The sequence below is a fragment of the Pristis pectinata genome, chromosome 16 (genome assembly GCF_009764475.1).
Source record: "Pristis pectinata isolate sPriPec2 chromosome 16, sPriPec2.1.pri, whole genome shotgun sequence".
Lineage (NCBI taxonomy): Eukaryota > Metazoa > Chordata > Chondrichthyes > Rhinopristiformes > Pristidae > Pristis > Pristis pectinata.
In genome coordinates, this window is record NC_067420.1 from 25,264,800 (window position 1) to 25,291,534 (window position 26,735).

At 38.8% G+C, this 26,735-nt stretch overlaps 1 protein-coding gene across 6 annotated transcripts; it reads right to left on the minus strand.

Moving 5' to 3' along the window:
* Positions 1-1,491: 1,491 nt before the first annotated feature.
* On the minus strand, positions 1,492-23,360 carry LOC127578922 (YTH domain-containing family protein 1-like). 6 transcript variants are annotated; one of them, XR_007957594.1, is made up of 8 exons: positions 23,126-23,335; positions 22,896-22,920; positions 22,283-22,362; positions 14,357-15,886; positions 9,735-9,774; positions 8,005-8,112; positions 5,443-5,552; positions 1,492-3,227 (listed from the first exon to the last, which is right to left on the minus strand). XR_007957594.1 is itself a non-coding variant. In XM_052031498.1 (6 exons), the coding sequence occupies exons 1-6, from the start codon at positions 23,150-23,152 to the stop codon at positions 3,184-3,186; spliced, it is 1,746 nt and encodes a 581-aa protein (XP_051887458.1). In that variant the 5' UTR covers positions 23,153-23,350; the 3' UTR covers positions 1,496-3,183. The 6 variants fall into 6 exon arrangements, 4 of the variants coding, with proteins under 4 accessions (XP_051887460.1, XP_051887458.1, XP_051887461.1 ...); XR_007957593.1 differs by lacking the exon at positions 5,443-5,552 and having other exon boundaries at positions 1,493-3,227; XM_052031498.1 differs by lacking the exons at positions 5,443-5,552; positions 8,005-8,112 and having other exon boundaries at positions 1,496-3,227; positions 23,126-23,350.
* Between the last annotated feature and the right edge of the window lie 3,375 nt (positions 23,361-26,735).

The following is a 26,735-nucleotide window of genomic DNA, read 5'->3' on the forward strand; positions in this document are numbered from 1 at the left end:
GCAAACACTGGCCAGCACTGTCAGAATGGGTTATTGCCAGGGACTAGCAATGGATGCTCCACACATTGACAGACCAGCTGTAGCCAACATCATCACCACCTGTTGGATGCAATGGAAGCTGTTTCTTCTCCCCAATTCTGCTTGGCTGCAAAGCTTGCCCCAGACCAGCAAGATATTTGTTTTAAAGTTTCATTTTCAGGATCTGAGCATTGCTGTGTAGGCCAAGATGTTTTGCCCATCTCTAATTGAGAAGAGGATGGCAAACCACCTTCCTGAACCACTGCAGTCCCTCTGAAGATACTCCCACAGTGCTGTTGAGTTGGGAATTCCAAGATTTAGACCCAATGATGAAGGACACATGTATTTCCAATTTAAGGTGGTGGGCGATTTGTAGGTAAATCTACAGGTACATATCCACTGCTCGTCTTTCTTGGTGGTAGAATTTGTTGGTTTGGGAGGTGCTGCTGGAATAGCCTGGGCAAGTAACTGTAGTGCACAGCAATTGTGTGCTGATCGTGGTGGCAAAGAATGTCTCGGGTGATTGATGGGATGCCAATCAAATGGGCTGCTTTGTCATGGATGGTGACAAGCTTCTTCATAGTTGCTTGTGCTGCTTTCATCAAACTAATTGGAGAGTATTCCATCATGCTCCTGATTGAAGCCTCAATGGTAGAAATACTTTGGGCTATCAGCAGCCAAGTCACTCGAGGATAACCAGTCCCTGACTTACTGCCATAGTTACAGAATATATATGGCTCGCTCAGTTGAGTTTCTGGACAATGGTGACTCCCAGGATATTGACGATGGGAAACTAAGTGATGATAATGCCATTGAATGGCAAGGCTGATTGGTTGCTAACCACTTAGCTTGTTACCATAGACAAATCTCCAGGCTGGGGAAGAGTTGTACAGTCATGCAAAGAGGGAGGGACAGCAGAATCCATTGCATCCAACAAAACACCTGCAGGATTTGGGCTATCATCACATGGAGCAGCAATTACTAAACACCAGCAATGGCCCGAATTCACCTTATAGAGTTCAACTTTAAGCCTCATATTTCACTAATTCTAGTGGCAACAGCACTCACCCCAGCCAGTCCAAAACCATTCCTTACTGGGGCCACTGCACATTGCCTCAATAGCTTTACCTACGTCCAGACATAAGGTGATGAGATCACTTCAATGTTGCAGGAGAGCCAGCAGAGGGCTTTACCACATTTCTGGCACAGCACCATAGAGTACAGGAACTTGCAAGAGGTTTCCAGCATAGTACAAATGTCTACAATGCTGTTATTCAGTACCAATTCCACTGGGGATGCATATCCATTGGAAAAAAATCCTGTCTTTTTTTTTTTAAAAACCAGAACAATTGAATTTCATTACCCATTTTCAAAGTTTTCACTTATTCAAAACCAACCTGAAAAATCTTGCTAGGCAATTCATTCTACCCAGAGTGCATCAACATAACAGGACGAAGTTTTAAAAATACTAGGAATATTCAGCCCTCAAGTGTGCCATGCAGCTCATAGAGCCTGCCAACTCAAAGACTCCATGCACTTATAATTCAAACTGGCTGACTTCTTTTAATTAAAGTTTTGTAAACCTGGTGAATTGGAAAAAACCTTTCATGTGTGAATACATCTTTAATCATGGTACCAAATTCTGTCAGTCACCTCATCTTCAGATATACATTTATATATACACCCCATGACACAACAAAAGTGCATTATCAGACAAAATTTAGCACCAAAGAAAACAATAAACTTGGTCAAAGAATAAGGCTTTAATGAGCTCTTGAAAAGAGAAAGGTGAATCTGATTTTAATCAGAGGGCTGCATTAACTAATTTTGGATTAATAATTTTTAACTGAATGATGAGGAAGAAAAGAACAGCATTTCAATACACTGATCATTTCTAAACCATACATTCCATAACTATTCACCAAGGCTGTTCACCTTGAAGGTTATTGCTGAACATAGTAAGGAGTTGAACAGTACCGTGCAGGTGTAATACACCCATAATACCAACTGACCAACTCCACCACCATCCATCAATTGCAAAGTTCTTGACTAGTTTACATAGTTACTTGACATTTCTTTCAAGAGAAATTTACAAAACTTGAAGATTCAGAATTCAATGCAATTCATGCATAGTTATTCATTACACATTTTTAACAACACAGTATATCCAAACGTGAATGGAAAGAAAGCCGAACATAATTGAATGAAGCCATGAAGAAGAAATCACTTGTGCTTGCTAAACAGATATTGTTTATTAAGGCTTGTATTCTCCTAGAGGAAAGAAAATCAACCCAATGATGTTCATTTACCTTACAGGCAATATTCCATAGACATAACTAAAATTGTCTAAATAAGTCTAAATGATAGTTTATTTCTTTAAATTGAGGTCCATTTTTATAACTAAGTTTAGAAGAGTTAATTGTTTGCTTCCTAATGATAGTAAAGTTCCTCTACAATAAACACGTGCAAGTTTCTGTGAACTAAAGCAACAGGCATGAGCACCGTTTCATGCTTTATCCAGTCGGCAGCAATTTCAATGGTTCCCTCATTTCACAGACAGTACAGCAAAGTACAGCTTTCGGACAGAAAAAAAGAATCAAAATATTTCGTCTCCGAAGAATCAAGAGACGTTTGCATCAATTTATAATTTTTTTGAGACATCAACCATCATTTCCACTATTTGCTCCTACATTAAAGCTCAGCTTTACAGAAGAAAAAATAAAATGGCCTTGGGATTTTCATGAAAGAATGCAAATTAACAGCAGCTTGAAAAAAAAAGCTCAAAGTTAACGCACATCACCAAAAACTAGTAACGTTGAAAGCATCACATCATCCAAACAACAGAAGGCTGATGCAGTAATATTTCCTATAAAAGGAGCACGAAGGGCTCATCTTCACAGGATTGCTAAACAAATGCAAGCTAAAGCTTCAGTGTAACAGAAGTTACCAGTGACTGCTACAGCATTTAGGTGCAAAATTACAAACAAAATGCAGACCAGTCTGGGCAAAACCAAAAAAAAAATAAAAAAAACAGAGGAGTATTAAAAACATGATATAGCTTAATTCCCCTGCACATAAAGATATCACTGGAGCAGAAAGCTTTGATATTTCATTCTGATGCTGGGATCCCAGCACCAGGTTTTCAGTCTTTTTTTTAATAATTCATCAAGTCAAATGTTTTCTTATCATTTGTTTCGATTCAGGCGTTCCTGCAGAGAAAGAAAAGAGTTATTTTTGTAAAGGTACAAGGAACTATTTTCTTTTAACCTACATTTTATGCAATATACTAACCAATTGTTAGGTTTTCAACTGTACTTCATAATCCATCAACAAAGTCTTTTCTTATCCTCTTGCTTTGCATTTTAAAATGTAAACAATAGCAATTCTTGTCAATAAATTATAATTATAATCATGTATTAATTCACAGTATTGCAAAGACTTTTCTTGTTTTAAACAAATCAAGTACATTTGTTAATTTGTTGGAAACTGATTAGCTATAAGAACAATGTACTGTAGTTGACTGGAGTTCTAGTTGAAAACAAACACATTGGACAGATTGTGAATTGAGTCTCCAAGTCATAAGCATGAGTATGTCCAGGTAACTCCATATTTCAGATAATGATCCAAAGCCAGCAATGCTTACAGAAGTGGTTCTCAGGATGCCAGCCCTTTTCAAAAATTCTATTATCCATCCTAATACATGCTCCTTTTTACGTACCTTGTGCGATGTGAAAACCCCACACCATATTTCTCATCAGTTCTTTACAGCTTGCACATTTGATAATTTTTTTTAAAAAACATACAACATAGCAGCCCTGAAGTTCTCACATCAGCGCAGCCCTACTGCAGGCAAGTATTAGTCACAAGTTCACAATTGTGCTACAGTTGTATCAGCATAATTCTTGTCAGTTATGATTGGGCCAAAGGGAGAATGCAGGTCCCACACTGAAATTCATTGTGTTTGGGACAGTTCTATCCCTAGTGTCACCTTGCACCCCCCCCCACCCCCCCAAAATGAGGGCATCACAAATGTAGTGAAATACGCCAGCAGACTTCTTAAAGCTTACTTGTCATTTATAAAGTTGACTAAAAACTTCTGGAAGTCTTGATATTTACTTGCAATAAGCTCTTTATAGATTTATTTTGCACTAAAAAAAATGTTATTTCTACATGAACATCAGAGAATATTGGCTGAGATTGGCCTAGATCAATCAACCGGAAAGTCAGTAACTGGGTTATTTCTGGCCTTGGGCTGATGCACACCATTCTACTTAGCACTACCAACTTCTACAGATTTCTCAGCTATCACTCTGGGAAACCTCCGTACCTGCTGAGCCCAGACCAAGTATAACAGACCCTGACAATGGATGGAAGAAATCGACTGCTGGGAGAAAGCCAGGAAGAGCAATTAATTTAACCTAAATACTTCTAATTGTTTTTAAGTAATTTTTCATGCTTAGAATTTTAAATATTAAAAAAAAATACATCCATAGTGATTCTGTATGTTCATGAATGTCAAGGTACTCATTCAACAATGGCTTTCAGACCCATGACCTTGGTGTGGGGGCAGCAGGCCTTTTCAATCAGGGCTGCCAGCCAGTTATCCTGAGAAATGGATTCACTCTGTAACCATGCTGTGCTTGGCCCTTCCGATCACCTGGGAGTAGGGCTCCCAGCAGAAAACTACACCCCAGATCACAATGATGCAGCAGCATGATGCAGGAGCAAGTAGGTAGCAGTTTTCGCACTTTCAGAAAATCCTCTGCATTATGTAGCAGATCTTTGCAACTTAGTGGGAAAGGAATTACCTTTTAATACCGCCCCACCAAAATTCCAATCTGCACTGAAGGCCAATTCCCAACCAAGGGCCTATTACAACAAGGGGGAGGGGCCATCCCTATAACTTACACAAAGCTATCGGGGCCAGAATACCCAAAGACAATGAAATGCAATCCTAGAATTGGCAAGAACGTAATTTGACTCTGTAAATAAATCAATAATTGTGTGCCACAACATATAGTACAATATTAGGGCGTTATTTTTTTTTTACTGCTTTTTCTATCCAAAGCAAAAGCTTCAAATTTGCAGCTCAGAGTCAAAAGACATTTAGGATTACAAGAGAATTGGTATCATATTCAAAGGAAAACAATTGTTTTCTACACAGAAGATTTCCACCCATGTTCTCTGCACACAAACCAACCTTTCACCTACCCTGACCTTCCCAAGACTCCTTTATCTGAACCATTTTCCTAGGAGCAAAGAGACATGATTTTTTTAAAATCAGATTGGAAGTAGGTTAAAGGCCAAATTTTTAAGGGGAGAAATAGTGCAGCAAACTCCAATGGGATCTTTCTATTAAGTAAACATATTTATTTCATTACAGGTGGATCTTAGAAGTTTTTCAAAACAGAAGTCTCTCATTACCTGCACAGCCAACTGTTACCTTCTTCCCACTGAACTTCTCCCACTGAAACTCTCAACTGGAATGATTTATGAGAAATGGAAGATTTGTGACGTTAGAAGATCCTCCCTTTCTAGAACAGGAAAAGAAAGAGTCTACCACAGTGGAACTAAATTATATCAAGATGTGCAAAATGTGTTTTACAATGATCCTAATCCTTGGCTTCTCAGAATTCTTGGGAATTTTTAGGATGCAGGGGGACAGAGGAAATGGCTCTCAAAACTACTGCAGCTTTTGCGTCTCGTGAATAACAAGCAGATTAAGAGCCAAGACCATGTGCACTTTAAAGAAAATGGAGGTAGGGTTAAGGATTAATGCAATCATAAATGCCAGAAAATGGTATAGGGAATAGGCTGTGGAGCGCCCAGTTATGATGAAATGTTGAAAGATATAATGGAAACATTTAGGGTTGAGTCAAAATGAGAGAGAATAAGCCCCTTAAGAACACCAGAACAGTACATAAGCCTAAAGGAAATCACACTGCTCCACCATTTAATAAACTTAGCCCACAGATTGATAGAAGCAAGATCTGCAATATTGAAAATAAACAAAGGCCCATGAACAAGAACCTTCCTTAGGCACTATTGACTGCTTTGAAGCAATACCTAGAACAAGCAGGAAAATATATGGAACACAGGACATGAGTAGGGTATTAATTCTTCAACCCCATCTCAATGAGATCATGGTTGGTCAGTACCTTGATTCCACTGACCTGCCTTTGCTTGGAACTTGGAGATCCTGGCTGATACGTTCTGCCTCAAATATGTCTGAGGAACAGTATCATTGACAAAATTGAGTCACCATTGCAGATATCTTACAGGTCTAATCTAACTAGTTGCACAGTATATGTAATCACTAAAATGATGTGTTCCTACTGAAGCCTGCAATACGATTGCTCGATTAGTTGGAAATGTCAATCCAGCCATGTGCCAAGGTGCAGCTCAAATTTTCAAGACCAAATTCCTGAATGTCTTAAACATGGAAACTAGATTATATCTTGCTGTGTTCAGCACATTTTGGCTTTTAATTAAATTACAGAATCTATACTAGGTAGATTAAATACTGTCTTGCTGTTTTGATAACCTTACTATAAACTTCACTCACTAGGGATCAAGTGGTGACCTAATGTGCTCTAACAAAGGGTCTCAGACCTCATAGGTTAACTATGTTTCTCTTTTCACAAATGCTGCTTGACCTGAGTGTTTCTAGATTTTATTTCAGATTTCTAGTCTCTACAGTTTTTTTAAAATTTTTATCCAATTTAGCCACATTGAGGTTTCTAGATCCTCAAAAAAGCCTGTGGTAATCAGACTTTTTCTATTTGTCCAATTATTAATGCTGAAACATAATTATGAACATATTTTCTGCAAATGTAACTAGTTTTCCTGTGTATAGGTCAAAATCAACATGCTGCTGGTTTCAGTAGAGCTGCCTCATTTATATTGCTCAACATTGCCCAAAGAAGGAGCAGTTCTACTACAATCCACTCATTGGCAATTCATCCTTGTTTGGCAAATCAATTGAGCCATGAACGCCATTGTTCTTTGCTACTAGGATTCAATACAGTAGCGCAGCGGTTAACGCAACGCTATTACAGCGCCAGCGATTGGGGTTCAATTCCCGTCGCTGTCTGTAAGGAGTCTGTACATTCTCCCGTGGGTTCCCTCCGGGTGCTCCGGTTTCCTCCCACATTGCAAAGACGTACGGGTAGGTTAATTGGGTTTAAAATGGGCAGCGTGGACTCATTGGGCCGGAAGAGCCTGTTACCACGCTGTAAATAAAATTTTTTTAAAAATTAAGTATGTAGATCGAAACTTAAAATATAAACACAAGAATTTGGAACAGAAATGGAAACAAGTTGATAAAATGAAAGACTACAATGTAGCAATACTAGTATGTTAAAATTTGAAATAGGGACAAACATTCGACATGTATCCCTATCCTGCATGCTAAAAGAAATACGTTAAAATCCAGGAAACAGTTTTATTTTGCACTGCCTGAAAATTGGCATAGGCATTTCCCTCAACTTAGATTGCAATTAAGTGTCAATACAGCCCGTGAATGGGTCAAAATATTACACAGCTTATCACAAAGAACAAAAAAGACACATTTGCTAGGTTTTAAGCTGCAACTAGTTCAGCTACACCAATTGTGTACATGACCCACAGCAGTCCCAAAAAAGTCTTACACCATTTCTATTTCGACATCTATTTCCCATCTTTAGTTTTCTGGGGAGCTGGCTGCAAAGAAATCAAAAGTAATGGACTCTCTTTCAGCAAGTGTACAAATAATGCTATCAAACTATGCCTAACGTATGCAGATTGCACTACATATTGTGTGCAAGATCTAACACACTGATTTAGTGGAAGTCAGGAGTAGCCATTCCAATTTGCCACAAGTGTTTAGGCAAAACGTAGGGGAAGAACTTTTTTCCCCAGTCTCCACCTTGGCACCTAGTTGGAACTTAACACCACGGAATGATGACTCCTTTGTTGGTCTAGATTAAGTTTTCTATTGACGCTTACCAGAGGTCTTTGGAGCAAAACTTGAAGAGGATGAGGACAGATGCAGCCGTTCTGATGCAGCTCATTCTCCCTGGAGCTTGGATGACTGTGCCTTCATAGGAACGGTGGCTGGAAGGGGAAGAGGAGTGGGATGACTTTGAGCACTTGCCGACCAGAGGCAAGTCAGACACTGATGCTTCAGCCATCTTGGATTTTGTGATCTTATGCAATCTTTGAACCAAGACTTCCCAATTTTATTTCCCTTGGAGTTTGACAATTCACATAATGCTACATTGTGGTCATGAAAAAGGTAATAAACATTATGTTCAGTGAAAGGCCAGAACAGAATTCATTACAAATAAAACCATGACCACAACGCCAGAGACAGATGGGCATGGTATTGTAGATCCTCTCACACTCATGATAGTTGCGTGATCACACCCATTTTCAATAGGAGAAAGAACTGAGGAGCAACGGCATGGGGAATGTAGTAAAGGGTATGGGGAAAAAAAAGGGTCACAAATGGGACAGACATCCTAAAACCTCCCACCATATGAATACTGGCTTCGGATCATTACTAAATTTTCTGGAGGAAATGAAAATAATTCACTTTAATTTTATTTTTCGTACTTGTTCATGATTCTAAATATTGTTCTATCACAACCAAAAGTTTTCTTCAATAGAACATAACGTTATAAACAATGTTGAGAATGCCTAAAATGTCACATCAGTGTAACTTGAATCATAGATCACAGTGCAAATGCATAAGAATATGCTGAATAAATAAGCTTTGAGTGACAATATTCAGATTTAATAATTCACAGGCAAATGCAGTTAGTGGCTTCTTCTAAAGTATAATATTTCTCTATTTTTAGCATACAAATGCATATAGGCATGTTGGTAACTGTATCTATGCAAATTAAATTTTATTAGAATTGAGAAGTACAATTGCACCAGAGAACTTACTAGAACATATTTTAAGCTTCATAGATTGGAACAATAGGATAACAATTAAACATTTCTTCAACATTTTATTTAAGTATGCTTGTTGAAGAACAGCAAACCTTTGCTTTCATTCTTGCATGTAACTGGTCTCTATCATGGCTGTCAATTTGGTCACATGTTCAAAGACCCAATGCAAATTTGGACTTTTATAAGAGGCAGTGTAGCATTCTGGACCTCTCCAATAATCAACCCGAATTCAGGAATTGCCATGTAGGAAATTCTAGGCAAAAACCTGTATCATACACTGTACTGGCAGAGGCCATGGGCTTGGTGCAAGAAAGAATGATACAGTATGTTCTAAAATCATCTGACATTATTATAGCACAGGCAAGGAATAAAGTTCAGCAGGCAGCCATGCTCCAAGAGAGAGAATAAAACCAGATACTAAAGAGTGAAAATGTGTGGCCAGATTTGAAAACTGGAAGCATCAACTCGAAAAGATTTGTTTTCAATTTGTAAACATTTTTCACACATATGAAATGGTTAAATGTTACATTGAGTTATTTCTTTATATGGCAACTTTAATCAATTTACACTCTATTTCCTGTGCCAGCTGTTTTCCAAACTCTATCCCAAACACTCAGCAGTCACCAAGCCAACCAAAGATTCTACAGTCTGGTCTGAGTATGATCAGCTTTTTGTTTCCCAGCTGAGTTACAAATGGCATATGCACGTAAACAAAAACCATCCAAAATGCCACAAGCTTTTTTTTTCAAAAAACTAATACATTCTTTTATAATATTTACCTTGTAAATAATGAGAAGCCACTGGCAGAGAAACCTTGTCCTGAAAATTTAAAACAAAAAGGCATGTCTTTTTGATTTGTTGGTTTACTATGTATGACAGAAGTAACATGTTAACTCATTCATCAATGCAACACCCCTTAATAAGAGCTCATAAATAACACTACACTTCAACAACAGGTTTTCTATTTAAATGCCAGAAGTAGTATAGACATTAAACTCAGTTAAATGCTATTACTGGACCAAATTAGCAAGAACTGGAAAAACCTGGTACTGAGTCATTTTATCTCAATATTATTTTGAATTAATGCCTTATGTCAATATAAAACTTTGTAATCTCCACATTCAAATTGGGCATCCCTACAGGAATTAATTTTTTCATGAATCAGAATGGATAAACCATCCATACAGTCAGAGTTAAGTACATCCCTCAATTTACTTGTCCAATGGAAAGACTATCCTAGATGATCCAGTCAGGAACTGCACTTGCTAGCAAAGGGATCAAACAAATTAATATTTTAGTTAGTTGAACTGATTAATGAATGACAAGTTTGCATTTTAAATTCCTTTAAAATGCAAAATAAAGGAACCTAGGCTAACTACAATCTCCGCGAATTACATTTTTATCTCAAACTGCTGTGACCACCAGAATATACTCATTTTGGGACCGTCACTTTGGATACAAAAGTGAGTGGTACAGCAGTTAAATGGAGACAAGAAATTCTGCAGATGCTGGAATCTGGAACAATATACAAAAAGTGCTGGAGGAACTGAGCAGGTCAGGCAGCATCTATGGAGGGAAATATACAGTCGACATTTCGAGAAGAGACCCTTCATCAGCACGGGAAAGGAAGAGGGCAGAAGCCAAAAGCCAGAATAAGAAGGTTTTGGGGGGGGGGGGGGGGGGGGGGGGGGGGGGGAGGAGCACATGCAGGCAGGTGATAGGCGAGTCCAGGTGAGGGGGGGAGGGGGGGAAGAAGTAATAAGCTGAGAGATGATAGGTAGAAGGGCTGAAGGAGGAGGAATCCAGTAGGAGGGCAGTAGTCCACTTTGTGGTCCCAAAATGGCCTTCCGTTCTAGGATCATCTTGGAAAGCATAATGCCGGTTTCTTTTCCCACTAAATTTGTTTAAACTTTTACAAACAGCTCATGGATTATCACCACCTGTTCAACAGCCTCCCATTTTCTCCCTTTCCCACTGAGGTAAAACTTATCTTGGTGGGAAAGGAAAGAAAAAAGTGTTAAATCTCTGCCCGACATACAAATTTCTCTCAATTCTCTTCCCATGCCTCAAGAGCCCCATTCTCAACTAATCAAACACTATTTCTAATTGTTACAAAATAAGGGGGAATAGGAAGAAAAGCTTCAAAAAAAAGAAAGAAAGAAAGAAAGAAAGATTGTTACCATTGGGAACTCGCTCTCTGGAAGGTGATGGAAACAGAGTCAATCAGGGATTCAAAAGGAAATTGGAAAAGCACTTGATGGAAAATAGTTTTTGGGTACTGAGGAATGAGCAAGCAGACTTGATAGTCCAAATGGCTTTCTGTGAGGTAACGATTCTGTGATTCCATTCTTTAACTGCTCCCAAGCTTACAATTCGTAAGTATTTATTATTTTCCCCAATTCTGGTTTCCTCAACACACTCTACCCACTACATTTCTGGTTGTTACACTTGAGATCTGTGGAATTCCCACTCTGAACATTCCTTTGTTCTCTCATTGAAAACCATATCATCTAGGACTTTAATCATTCCTACACATTTTCCTTTGGCTTGAAGTCAATTTATGCATTGGTGAACAATCCTGCAAGGTATTTCTATTATAAAATGCAGAAAAAAATAGCAAGTAGTTACTGGAAATAAAACAAAATTTGACTGAGTCCTAAATCAATACAGACTAAGATTTAGCACAAGTGAAGATTTCATTATTTTTAAACTGAAGACTCATGTTTAGCTTGCATGTCAAAGCAAATGCCAACAAAATTCAGGTCAGTTTTATACAATTAAATTAATCAAAAATAAATTGAATGAATCAATAAAATGAAAGAAATAGCTTTGCAATTTTGGATTCAGGCAAGAAATGAAAGAAGTTGCACAGCACTGTTACGTTCCAATCTAAAATGAATAGCTTATCTTAGTCAGGCCAGACTGCACCTTCAGATATTCCACCAGCATTATTCTTGTGTCAGACTGCACATATACTTTGATTTGGCTTCATATTGTTCTTTGCAGTATTTTCTTAAAGCTTCAAAAAGACTGATGTTATTTTCAATTTGCAATGATCAATAACTTCTAAGAAGCAACTCGGATCAATGTTTTTAGTAAATTAATAATCAGGACAGAGGAATTAACCTTTCTCTTGGCTTTTGTACTATTGCAAAGTGGACAACCTAAAACAGAAAGCTATACTTTCACCTCCCATTAAACAGATCAATGTATAACGTGCTCAGAAGGAACAAAAAAAGCTAATTTAAATACAAGTGTATCATAATACAACCGTTTCTGAACATTGAAATTATCTAACTGGCTGAACACATACCTGGATCGCAGAAATCAAAAGGTTTAGATGCAGTCACCGTATTGTTAGTTATATGCAGACATCAGCTGCATGAACAATGCAAGAGCCAAATAAGAAACAATGTAATGTCTGCATGGCAACCTGGACACGTCTAGATTTGTATGAAACAACGGAGCAGATCTTCATCTTCACCATTTTTATGATAATCCAATGGATCAAATCCAGATTGCACTCCTTTATAAAACCCTAACATCAGTGAAGAGATTACCAGGCACTCTGTGAAAGCGTGGCAACCCACTCCTAAAGATTACTGTCCAGGTGAAGGCAAAACCATGCTTCAATGTTTCAAAACACTTCCACAATGAGAATACACCCAACCACAAAGATTTTATTACTATAGCTGAGCAAGTCCCATATACATCCAAGTAGTTCACCCAAATGTAATACCTTTTACTAATAGTGGGAAGGAAAAATGCTGTCAGAGAAAACTGATTAGATTTTGAATACTTCATAACTGACCAAGTTCTCACAGGCTAATCGATAATGGACAGTCAACATAATACCAGTAAATGCTGAATATCAACTTCCTTGAATATGGGGAAAAAAACAAGAGGATTCAGCACTTTAAATCTGTACCTCCATTTAATTAGATTGTGGCTTCTCAATTTCATTTACTCACCTTTAATCCAGTATTAAACATTTGAGATAACTTTAATTGCTGCATTGTTTTTGGGGTTGGGGTGGGGGTGGAAATTTCAGACTTCCACATCTACTCTGTGTGGAAAAAAAATGTTTTCTTAATTGTGTGGCTTCAATTTTGTAATCACAATCTGTTGTTTGCATTCCCAAAGGAATTAATTTCCCTACGTTTACACTGTCATATTAAGTTCATTTCAAACATGCCAATTAGATCATATTGTACCTTCTAAACAGAAGCAAATTAGGCCCTGGCAAAGTTCTGCTGAAATGTCCACATCATTTAGTTCTGTGCCTACTGTAGCTCATGATTTTGTGAAACTGTTAAGAGGTTTCAGAAGGGGGGAAAGAGAATGGGTGTTGTTCCAAAAACTCTTAAAGGGACACAGCGGATTATGTGTAACTGAATATTCTCAGTTGTTTCACCTTGCTACCTTTATTATAGGACAAATCAGAATTTTTACATCACAAAATGCATTTCTTTTAACAATTTACCTCCAGTAAAGGATTGCATTTTAAAGAATTTTTTTTGTTATTTCCCCACACCTGCTTTTAAACCTTGAGATTGCCTAGAGTTTATCTGACTTAAGAGAAACAAAAAATGGGGAGAAATTTGTCTTTGGTCACAAGAGCTGTCCCATTTCAACTGAACATGTGGCAGCAAGTACAACCGGCAGCCAATACTCTTGCATACATTTAGCTCAATTGACCAAAAATAAATTTCTCCTCTGATGGATATTTAGAAAATTGCTGATCCTAAATGACATGACTGAATTTATGCATTTTCTAAATGTTTGCCAGTTTAAGTAGAACTACCTGAACATATTAAGAAGTTCTTTTAATGTCATTAATTTTTGAAGGTCAGTTTCAAACCGTGTACAATCATTCCCCACAAACCTAAATAAAATTTGTATCCAGTGTGAAGAGTGTAGTAAGGACATGCAAAGCACAACATTCATAGTTATAATTATTTTGCATATAATGACAACTACTCAGTTGAAACAATCAGGATTTTACCTTCTAACTAGCATCAGAACAATACATCTTAGATGATCACATTCTCCACTCTGGACTCTATAAATCACAATAATAAAAAGCTGGGGTGGGGGAGGAATGGGATTGTAGGGGGATAGTGTTTCCTGCCAATTTCTGCAGAACAGCAAAAGATGTGACTTGAAACCTTGAAGGGTTACCAAATTATCATCTTAAACAAATACTGAATGACAACACCGGCCAGGGTGTCCCAATTATACTAACATTCCAACTTTATTGGTAAGTAATTATGTATTTTTTTCCTTCTGCAGTTACAGTAATTGTTCAGTCAAATGTATACAATAAACTCAAATATTCCAACATGAGAGCAAGTTGATTGCACTTGAATCATAAGCGCATAAATACCCCAACAGGACTCACCTTACGTACAACTTCCTCCTCTTCCTGGCGCTTTTCGTAATGTGAAAAGTCATCAAAAATTGAGGTGGTGTGCTTGTAAGTAGCAATAATTTTGAGCACTTGCTTGGCTTTTTCTAAAGGAACCTCCTGTGTGTCTCGAGAGTTAGTGACTGGTTTATTATCATTGTTTTCCAAACGGATATGCCTCAGCTGGTTATTAGGCACATCCTTTACAAAGATCCACTTTACATCAAATTTGCCTTTCCACTTGTCCTGTGACCAAACCCCAGCACATGTACCATAGTCCACTGCTGATTTCATTTCTGCCACTCCACAAAAATGTCCACTGCCATTTACACTGAATAGTAAGTAAACAGGACCTTTGCCAGCCATCGAGCGATACGCACTGTCCAAGCGTTTATTGCCATGTTCTGTACTGCACCAAATGGAGTACTTGATGGAGCGATGGATGTCATCCTCAGAGTAGCTCTTGATAATAAACACTCGACCATTTTTGACATTCCAGTCAAAGTCTTTTGGATTGTAGCTGTAAGCAGCCTTCAGTTTTTCAAGGACAGGATGAGTCTCATTGCTTGGTGGAGAGCTAACTGGTACATTACCCAGAGAGTTGTTTTCATTACCAGCTCCATTGTTTTGACCAAATGCTGCACCTCTGTTGCGAGGGGCAATCCAACGATTCTGTGGGGGTTGCTGAGGATTCTGAAATGGTTGCTGTGGAATCTGCAACTGCTGAGGTGGAGGGGGCTGAGTCAACTGCTGCTGAGGAACTGCCTGAGTAGTAGGGACCTGATGAGGTGGAGGAGCTTTTGGTACAGGTCCTTTATTGTCCCATGTACCAATATCCATATTGTGTTTTATAGGAGGTGGGGGCAACGTAGAACTTCCCACTGCCGCTCCAGTCTTTGGTTTTAGTTTCGGTTGAGGCTTGGCTGGTTTACTTGCAATGGCAGCCCATGATGTCGGCTTTGGAGCAGATACACCTGCTGTTGAGCCATTTCCAGATGCTGCATTGGTCATACCTGGGCTATTTACCACAGACCCCACTGTCTTCACACCTGATGATGTCACAGCGCCACCTATCTTTAATCCAACCATCCCTTGTTCAATGCTATTCATGCCTGGAGCTTTATTCAAAGTATCATTCGGAAACCCTGCCTGTCCATCAACTATTGTACCACCCAAAGAACTAGGTGGGTAACTATAGCTACTGCCATATGCTGAGCTTGGTGTTTGTTGTCCCTGAGACCCACCTGTCCCCCATGCAGAAAACCCGGGGTTTTCAGGAAAAAAGTTGAACCTATGTTGATTTAAATATGGAGTGCTCCCTAGACCCCCAGGTTGACCAAAGACAGCATCATGCATGAAATGATGGTCTCCATTGCTCAGCTGTCCATAGGTTGTTAAGTATGGAATAGGAGGATCACCACCAGTGGACCACGGTGCTGCTTCACTAAGAGAATAGGAAAATCCAATGGAAGGAGCATAATAACTTGACAGATATGGATCAGTCATTGAAGGATAGCTGTTATTCTGTTGATTAAAAAAAAGACAAAGGTTAAAGAACCACGTTATAATCATTTGCACTTATCTATTCTTCCATTCTAAAATAATTCAATTTAAAGTTAATCCAACTGATTAATTTGAAGACCTTCAAGACTGTGATTGGTTGCAGAATTTTCATTTTATTAAGCAGTCAAATAATTAAAAATACTATTTGAAGATACAATTAAACTTCTGAATCTCTACCAGACCCATCACTTGGGTATTGCAGAAATAAACTGACTTAGTACTAAAATTCCACAGGATCAACTAATATAATATGTATTTGAACAGTAAATCTGTTACTACATGACTTATAAAAGCAAAAGAACTATAATAAAATACCATACATCTGGTTTGAAATAATTTGTTAATGTTGTACAAGTAGTATAGAATTTTCAGAAATAGTCAATTTCGTTTGCCATATTCTGACATCAAAATCCTTAAATACCTTAGAAAATTAATACGTGCTGGAAGAAGCGGGTACATATATATCAAAGAGCATTAAAAGTGTGAGTGACAGAGTTGATAGCCTTTCACTCAGTTTCAAATGCAGCCATGGAAAACTCCAATAATCCACAATCCGATTGTTCGGCATCTGGTTCTCTGGGTGATGTTTTCCAGGCTCTCTTTAATATTTTTCAATGAACCAGGAAAGTTTAAACTATTGTGTAACATCTAAGAAACAAATGAATTAAAAATGTATAGTGGTATTAATAGAAATAGCATCAAAAAAAACTACCAGTTCAGCACCTATGTCCCCAGGGTGCCAGATTATCGGAGTTTTACTGTACCAAACCTACAGGAGCTACCACTAGAGGTGACATGCCAAACAAAGCACCCATTTTAAAGAACAATCCATTTTAAACAACTTAAGCAAGAAACTGGATGGACTGAAAATAATTTTCCCCCTGTATTTTCAACACAGTAATAATTTCAGAAAAGCTGAGATGTCATTAAATGAATGCAATTTCTCCTCCAGAGGAAAAAAAATACACTTGAGGTATGTCAAAATTAAAACTATTGTATTTACATTCCAGCCTAATGTTTTGAAAATTAGCCCTAAACTGTTCCTGGAAAACCTGTGATGAACATCCAATCAAACATCAACCAGTAGGAAAGGATATACACACACATATTCTCTGGTAGAGTTAAACTAAATAACGATAAGCAAAAGCAGAACTGATTTTCTACCACTAAATCAAGAGCAATAAAATTAATTCCCTGACTAGGATCAGTGCAAACAAGGGCTCAGATTTAGAACTTTACAACTTAAGACGGTTTAGCACAATATTAAGAAATATAATACAGTAGGATATAGACATCAGACATTTTTGACAGGTGACTAAGCCTCCATTGGTGTGACATGTTCTGTCTAAATTGAGGCCACAAAAAGAAAACAGTATTTGTTCAGGGTGCATTGGGTTGATGGAATGGGTCTGAAATGCAACTGAATTCATTAAATTGATTCAATTTTTGCCCTAAATAAATGACTATAAAGTAAATGCCAATGACTATCATATAAATGCTTTCAGACATTGACACAATATTGTTAATTTAGAAAAAGAATCATCATCTGTTAGGAATCACTGAAATTACGAGACAGAAGGAAAACCATTTGGACCAATATGCCTCTGGCGGGGTTAACACTTTAACTGAAACTCATTATTCCACTCTCATTTCCCAGCACCTCTTAGAAATCCTTTAAAGACATTTTAAAACAATTATCAATATCTTTTTAAAATTATGTTACATAGTTTCATTTTAAAGGCAAATTTACAATTCTAATTATAAAAACTTCTGCCTTAATGGTTACTGTATTGAATTTATAACTCCATATAGTGATCGCCTAATCAATAGGAATAATCCCGCTTTGTATATTTTCTCAAAGCCTTTTGTAAATCTTGATTCATTCAGATCCTTCAACTTTGAAAACAAAAATAATGCAAATGCTGGAAGTACAAAATTAAAACAGAAAATTGTATAGAAAAAGAGAATTAACATTTCAGATCTGGGGTTCAGTTTATATGTCATTGTTTAGGCACCAATATGTGTCTTACTGGAGAAGTGACAATCATGTAAAATGTATACTGCACCAACACTGTTAGCCTGGACCTTATAATCGGTTAACAAACACTCTGGCAAACCAAATTAAATTTTCCTATCTTAAACGAAACAAAAATAGATTCTTAAATTTCCAAGTCCTAAAATCTTTGTTAATTACAAAATTCAGTACCTAATCAATACAATTATTTGTCACATTGCACATTACAAGTTTTGCCCATAAATATCAAATTACAACCCACAGGAACCAAGTCATGGCTTCACAATTGTGGAGTTCAATTTGTGGTGAGCTTCAAAAATGCAAATCAAGTTGGTCACAAATATTGCAAGCTACATCAACAACACCATGACCAATTTCACTGTTGCACTCTCTTAAATAATTATATTACGTGAATGGATATCAGTTGAGTGTTCTTTCACATCTCTCCCATAAAGGTATATTACATGGTGTCTACATTAGAAAGTCCACTTACAAATACTGCACTTGGCCAGGCCAAAGTGGTCTTGTAGTCTATCAAACTATCCAAAAGCCAAATTTTACTGAAAATAATTTAAAATATGTATTTAAGTTTAATTTAAAGGGGGGGGGGGAAAGAGTACATCTCAAAACTTAGGAGGAAGGAATTCATTCTTGAGATGTTTTTCTTGCAAAGTTCACACTTACTGTTGTTAAGGCTTTCCTTTTGAACTGTTACTGAACATCTAGCACTAGCATTAATATAATAGTTCAGTCAGGATTTAGTCCGAGGGAGAATGCAGGACCCACAAAATATACTCAGCTCAAGACTGTATGGTCTTCTAGATGACAGAAGAGATGGGCATGGAAGGAGAAGCAGCAGCAAGTCATTGTAATGTATTGCATAAGTGGACAATGGATGAAGTAAAATACTGTGCCCAGCTGGTACCAAGCATCTTAAGTACAAGACAGATGCACCCATCAAGGAAAGTGGAAAGTACTCTGTCACATGCCCAACTTGCACCTTGCAGGTGGCAAAAGGCTTGAGAGTCAGATAAAACACTCAGTATAATACTAAGTTTTGATATAATATTAATACGAATAATTCAGTTTAGTTTTTAGTCAATTATGTTCTTGAAAGATATTGATGGTGGGGATCCACTGATGGCGATACCACTGAATTCAATACGAGATGGTTTGCTTTTCTTTATTGGAGATGGTTGTTGCCTGCCACATGGTTGGCACAAATGCAACTTGCTGCATGCACAAATAAACTGTTTCATTCCTGAGGAATTCAGTACATGTTTTATGATTAAAGAACTTTTACAAATGCGTTTTCCTTACAATTTAATTTCTTTAAAGTATTGCAGCCCCTGATTGACCATGTATCAGTAACCATTTTTGAAATTCTTAAGTTACGTTACATAAACTTCAGAATTCAATATTCAACGGACACAAGATTCCCCTAAAAGCCATTTTCCAATTAATGTATCAATCCTCTTGACAAGAAAGTGGTTGAATACCATTCTAATGCTGCTGCAAATTTGTACAAAATAATTTTTCTAAAATCCAGTTATTCACAGTAATAAAATTAATTCATCTGCTCCACCATTTTAGGAAATTGTTCTGAAAATATATAACTGCAGATATTTTTATATCACTATGGATTTACTTTTAGAATTTTTAATGTCATTCATAACCTATAGAACAGGAAACAGAAATTTAAACAATACAATCAAAATGTAAAAGCAGTCCTTTCAGTATCTTTTTTTTTAAATACATAATTAGAACATGGGATTAAGAAAGGCAATTCAGGTGTAGTATCAATGGAGGGCTTTTATATTACTAAAATATAAAAAAAATTATAGTTAAAATATAACCAACCAGAATATCTTTTTAAACAAGGAATTTCATATTATGGAGAAAAACTGTACTTAATATTCCAGGTATGGTGCAATCAAGTTTATACAGTTTAAACTGACATTCCCTGCTTTCCCTAGTCTTCTTTTGCTCAATTTTCTCACAAAAAAGTTATTAACCTGCTTTTTGTGACTGATGTACACATACAACTAGATTATTCATTTTAAATGTGATTAATTAAATTTTGTTAACCAAAAGGCATTGAGAACAGGGTAGTCAAAGCTCAAACATTATCTCATTGAATGGTAGAAAGATGCAAGAGGCAATAGATATACCCTGTATCTACAATTCCTTTCCTTTAACCAACCTCACATTTAGATTCATTTTCTAGGATGCCTGGGACTTCTTTCAATTTTACCAGAATAATCTTTAACTACACAGAAGCATTTCAGATATGTTTTAATAGGTAGGGAGCTAAAATTGGTGGCCAGAATTATATTCAGAATTGTGAAGATTACTATTCTTGGGCTGTTATTTTATTTGAATATTCAGCTTTTGAAAATATTCATATGATTTTGCAAGTATAGACCAAACAACTAAAAGATTCTTTATTCTGAATATTAAGAAAATTCAATACATGGTTAGCCACTGTGTAATTTTCAGTTAACTCTGGGAATATTTGGGGGAAGTTAACATAATGAACTTGAAGTCATCTGTTACATCTAATAACGTGTGCAACCCAAGGCAAGTCACAGCAAGTACTTTTAACATTAACTCAGTTGGAACACTTAGTACATTTCTTTGCAATAGACAAAATTCAATAGTAATCTATATCACAAAATAATTCATCATAATAAATGCAAATTTGAACTAATTGATCTGAACTTGCATTACATTAAAAATAAAGAGGCAATTACTACATATAGTAGGCTCTTGAATGGAACTGTAAACCATCCAATGACCAAGCAAGTCACATATACCAGGATGGTCTCAGTTTGATACTGTGTGCCAAGTTAACTGACGCATTGGCAGACATACTATTATTGGCCTCACTGCCCTGGAATAAGGAAGGACATTCAGATGAGGCTCTAGATTCTAATCACCATCACGTAACACCTGCTAGAAATGCATGCATAAGTACATGGAATGAGGCAGCAACAACAATCTGTTGTCCTGTACTATAATCTTCCAGTATTTGGTCAAGGATCGACCAGAATACTTGGTAAAGTATTTCAAGAATTATTGCCACAGACCGCAGGCACAGACAGGAAAAAAAGAGCGCAACTCAAGACCTTTTTGTGCAATGAACAAATAACTAACTTGATTTAAAAAATGTAACTTATTGGAGAGATCCAACAGGTTGTTTGTTATTAGGATTTCTGATCAAGTGACTTCTAAATAGAAGATGGAATGTAATAGTGGGTGAATTTAAGTCATTTGTCTTTACATCCAATGCGTGGCACTATTACAGAACCAACCTACAAGACAATAAGTTACTTCAGTAGAACAAAAGCATTACAAAACAAATATTAGAGCGATCAGCAACATTCCATTGGTTATGATCCAAAAAAAAACAAATCTTTTAAATCATTCAATTAACAGAGTTAATATACTATGAACGCAAAAAATGACTAAACGTCATCAAAGGAATTCAGATGCACACAAACTGCTCAGTTACTGAACATGATGACTTTGAACATTCACCAGATTGAAATGCATATAAAAGCTGACTAACAGGAATTAACATTAGTTCTTTAGCTACTTCACCAATCAGTGATTCCTACTTCAGAAATACAAACACATTTTGATTTTTTTTTGCAGAAAATACTCTTAGTATGGCAGCCAGAGAACTGGATACATGTTTGTGGGCTCAATCATGAAAGCTTCCTTAAAATGAGTGTGAAAATGTATGGCACGATGAAAATGAAAAATTAGACCATCACAACATTGAGATTTTATCAAATATAATTAGATTTGTGGCATCAATATTAATAGTACAACTTTCCAATAATAAACTAAGGTGTGCAGTTCCTCATCTTTTGGTATGGAACATTAAAAGGATGCACTGTTTATCAAATAATGTTAATGGTTTCAAATGACAGTTGTCAAACTGACTAATGTTTAAAATAGCAAATATAATTGGCACAAACATTTTTTCCCCATTAGGTGAAATAGTTTCATAACATCAAAAATGTATACTTTGATTGATATGTTCACTTTGTATCCCAACACTACATTTAAAATGTACACAAATCTTAAACAAGCTCTATCCTAAAGTTCATATAAAAGTATTTTCAGATCTACTGGAAGCCCCATAATACACACACACACAATGTTTTGCTCCTCCAATTAAGTCTACACTTCTGTAAAGTACAATGTGCAAAGAACACAACTTTTTAAACTACTATAATCGCACCTTCCAAAGGATAAAAAAAGTTCTCCCCATTTATTATAGCTGGATTTGACAGCCCCCAGATCTCTATACATGAAATATGCAACAGACTCACTTGATTAGACTGGCTGCTTAGGTATGGCTCAAAATCGTTGTCGTGCACTGTATCCTTTTGATGCAGCGAACCATTTTGCACTGCAAAACAAGACATCCTAATAAACGTCGATATCGTTTCCATAAATCTTCAAAGATGCCAATTACACAACAAATCACAAAAGCTGGAAATCAATAGCAAAACAAATCTACAAATATCCGTCTGTAAAAACTACATGGTCACATCGTATTTCCAGCATTTTGTTTTGGAGAACGGCATTTTGCTAAATAAGGAGACAAAAAAAAGTCTCATTTTATTTAGACTGGTGAAGGTAAATTCGCCCCACAGTTGCTCATCTGGATAAAACAAGGCAAAAAACATATGATCTTTCCTTTGTACAAATCATCCAGAGCCGGGAAAACTTGGCCTTAACTCCTAACTTTACCCAACATTTCCGCCACATATACTGCCAACGTGATTGCAGACCCAAGATCAGAGGAGACGGCCCAGACGGGTAAAGGAAAGGGAGATCGATCTCTCCTCAAAAATGAAAGAGGAAGCAAACATTAAGGGCAACTTTATACTTTGTTTAATCCCCTCTGCAAGAGCCCGGGCCTCCAGGCCAGCATCTTACCTTTATTCTCTTGTCCTTTTGCTCTCTGTTTAGGGCCACCAGATAGACACACACAGCAACAGCAAAATGGGAAGGAAGAAAAAAAAGTGTTAGTGCCCGATTGCTCCGGAGCACCCGTGGCCTCCGCAGATGGAAGCGAGCCCGCCATCCATCGCCCCCCGCCCCCGTGAAGCAACCAGCAGGGGAGAGGGGGCACAACAAAGACCCGGCCGCCTGCCGGCCCTGCCTACCTGAGGGTCAACGCTTGTGGCAGACATGCTTCATTAATCACCGCTTGCACCCGCTCAGCTGCAGACTCGCTATCCCAAGCGGTGTGGGGGCGCTGGGCTCGGGCCGGAGCAGTAACCAGAGGCCGCCGTTTCTCCTCCTCCCCCCCCTCCCCCCAGCTTCAACTTGGCTCCTCGTCCGGATTTCTCAGACGTTTAACCCAATGGCGACCATACTCGGGTTCCAGTGACGTAGTACGCATTCCGCGCACCGACACTGACGGGAAGGGGCGGGGGGGGGGGGGGGGGAGGAGTCCGCCACTATTGATTACGTGGTGCACATGACAACGGGGATGGTGGAATGAATGGCGCTGCTCCACACCTCTGAGCCCGCACCAAACTCTGATGTGTCTTTACCATTCCTGCCCCTCTTTTTGACGCTGAGGCCTAACTTTGCACAACTTATGGCTGCACCTCAGGAAGTTATGGGCCTGACAGGATGTCGCGCTCTTCTTCTGCCGTCTTTGCCTCCGTGCCTGTTGCTTCGGCAAAGAATCCTCAAACGCTCCCCTCCGCCGCTCACGGCCCCCTCTCACATCTCCAGCACTCCCCTTCCACTTGGACACCCTCTTACGCTCTCCTGAGCTTTTCATTTCTAATTGCTGACTCATCATTGACCGTCCTGACTTCTCCATTCCCCTCACTCATTCCAACCTTACCCCCCTGAACTCGCAGCTCTCCATTCATTTTGCACCAATCTCAACCTTATCATCAAGCCTGCAGATAAGGGTGACGCCGTTGTGATTTGACACCCAGACCGCTACCTCGCAGAGGCCAAACGGCAGCTCTTGGACACCTTCTCGTACCTTTCCCTGGACCAGGACCCAACTAACAAACACTAGGTCACTGTCTCCCAGACCATTACTGATCTTATTGCATCGAGCAATATCCACAGCCTCCAACCTGATAGTGCCCAATGCCACACTGCTTCTATCTCCTACCTAAAACCCACAAACAGGACTTTCCTGGTAGACCCATTGTTTCTGCCTGCTCCTGCCCTACCAAATATATCTCTTCAAACCCTGATTCTGCCCTGTCTCCCCATATCCAGTCCATTCCCACCTACATCCTAGAGTCCTCTCACGTCCTCCACCATTTTGACAACTTCTAGTTCCCTGGTTCCCAGCACCTCATCTTCACCATGCACGCCCAGTCTCTGTACACCTTCATCCCTCATCAGGAAGGTCTTGGGGCCCTCCACTTTCTGGAACAAAGACCCAACCAGTTCCTCTCCACAACAGTCTCATACCTCAACAACTTCTTACCCTGAACAACTTCTCCCTGGATCCCTCCCACTTTCTACAAATCAAAGGCATAGCCACGGGGCACTTGCATGGGCCCCATCTAATCCTGTCTTTTTGTTGGCTATGTGGAACAGTCCTTCTTCCAAACCTATGCTGGTACCCCTCCCCAACTCTTTCTCCACCACGTTGATGACTGCATTGATGCCGCTTTCTACATTCGTACAGAACTCATCAATTTGATCACCTTTGCCACCATCTTCCACCCTGGACTATTTCTGACACTTCTCTTCCTTTTCTGGATCTCTCTGTCTCCATCTCAAAAGGCAAATTATCCACCAATACCTACTATAAATCTACAGACTCCCACAGCTACATCGCCTCCCACCCTGTCACCTGCAAGGATGCTATCCCTTTCAGTTTCTCCATCTGCATTGCATCTACTCTCAAGACAAGGTTCTTCTCTCTCTCCTTCCCCCCCCCCCCACCTTTTCTGCTTTCTGCACGAACCACTCTCTCTGTGATTCCCTGTTCTGCGCATGCTCATCGCTTCCTACCCCTCCCCCCCCTGTCCCCTGGTACTTACCCCTGAAACTGTAGGAAGTGCAATACTTGTCCTTACACCTCCTCCCTCACCACCATCCAAGGATCTAAACAGCCCTTCCACGAGGCAGTGATTTACGTGCACTTCCTCTAACCTGGTCTATTGCATTCAGTGCTCGTGATATGACCTCCTCTACAGTGGTGAGACCAAGTGGAAACCAAGCAACCATTTTGCAGAGCACCCGCATTCTGTCCACAATGGCCATCCTGAGTTTCTGGTTGCATGTCATTTCAACCCCCCTTTCTATTCCCACACCGACCTGTCTATCCTTGGCTTTCTCCACTGCCACAGTGAGACCAAACGCAAACTAGAATTGCACCTCGTATTCCTCTTGGGTAGCCAATGGCCCAATGACAGGAACATCAAATTTTCCAGTTTCAGGTAACCCACACCCCATGTTACTTTTCCTCTCCCACCAGTCCACCCAGTTTCTCTCTCCCTTAATTCACCTTTAACATTCCTCCCGCCGTTGTTACCTAGATTCATCATCCTCCCCACCTGGTTCCATCAGCCCATTATCCCTCCCTTATCTGGTTCCACCTATCACATACCAGATTTTGTCACGACCTTTACCCCTCCCCTCCCCTGCCTGGCTTCACCTGCCTATATTTTTCTTCTTATATTTCTCATGTGGGAAAGGAGAATATTGCAGTTAGTGCTGCAGAATCTCCCAAATCTACTACCTAGTGCTAAAATAGAAATGGTCAGAAACCTGATGTTCAGCTACTGCTTCCCTTTTTAACAGTGAGTTAAATTGCATGTAAAATAATGTTTGAGAGAAAAGGAGAACTCTTCTTTTGCATAGCTTGCAGTAAGATGCAAGTCATGCTCTTTTATAAATATAACACATATTACTTAGGTGTAATGTATGTTTGGCTTTAAGGCAGCAGACCATAATATTTGTAAATCTGGAGACCAGTGGGGCAAAGATCAGGTCAAAATCTGTGCCCAGCCTAAACACTTCCCTTACTTTTATTGACCTGCAGCACCACCTCTTCCTCCATGATCCCCTGATCAGTTACCACTTGTGCGCCCTTGGAATGGGAGAAGGAGGAGGAAAAAATGGTTAAAAGTGTTGTAGCATAATCATTCCGGAAGTTATCCACTATATTCAAAGATCCAGTTTGACCGAAAGTGGTGGGCAAACTATTGGAGAGGATCTTAGGGACAGGATTTACGAGCATTTGGAGAAGTATAGTCTTATTAGGGATATTCAGCATGGCTTTGTGAGGTGCACATCGTGCTTCACGAGCCTAATTGAGTTTTTGGAAGATGCGACCAAACAAATTGATGAGGGTAGAGTGGTGGATGTGATGTATGTGGACTTTAGTAAGGCGTTTGACAAGGTTCCCCATGGTAGGCGCATCCAGAAAGTTATGAGGCATGGGATCCGTGGAGACTTGGTTGCATAGATTCGGAATTAGCTTGCCCACAGAAGGCAGAGGGTGGTAATAGATGGAGTGGATTCTGCCTGGAGGTCAGTCACTAGTGGTGTTCTGCAGGGATGTGTTCTGGACCCCTGCTCTTTGTGATTTTTATAAATGACTTGGATGAGGAAGTGGAGGGATGGGTTGGTAAGTTTGCAGATGACACAAAGGTTGGAGGTGTTGTGGATAGTGTAGAAGGTTGTCGTAGGTTACAACAGGATATAGACAGGATACAGAGCGGAGCGGAGAAGTGGCAGATGGAGTTCAATCCGGACAAGTGTGAAGTGATACACTTTGGAAGA

What these genes read in the sequence shown, in the direction of transcription:
- LOC127578922 (XM_052031498.1), bottom strand. Translation starts at nt 23,152, where the DNA reads ATGTCTGCCACAAGCGTTGACCCTCAG. An exon ending in TAAGCAGCCAGTCTAATCAA is followed by an intron (nt 15,887 to 22,282) that starts GTGAGTCTGTTG and finishes TTTAATCAACAG; the next exon opens with AATAACAGCTATCCTTCAAT. An exon ending in GGCTTCTCATTATTTACAAG is followed by an intron (nt 3,228 to 9,734) that starts GTAAATATTATA and finishes CTTTCTCTGCAG; the next exon opens with GAACGCCTGAATCGAAACAA.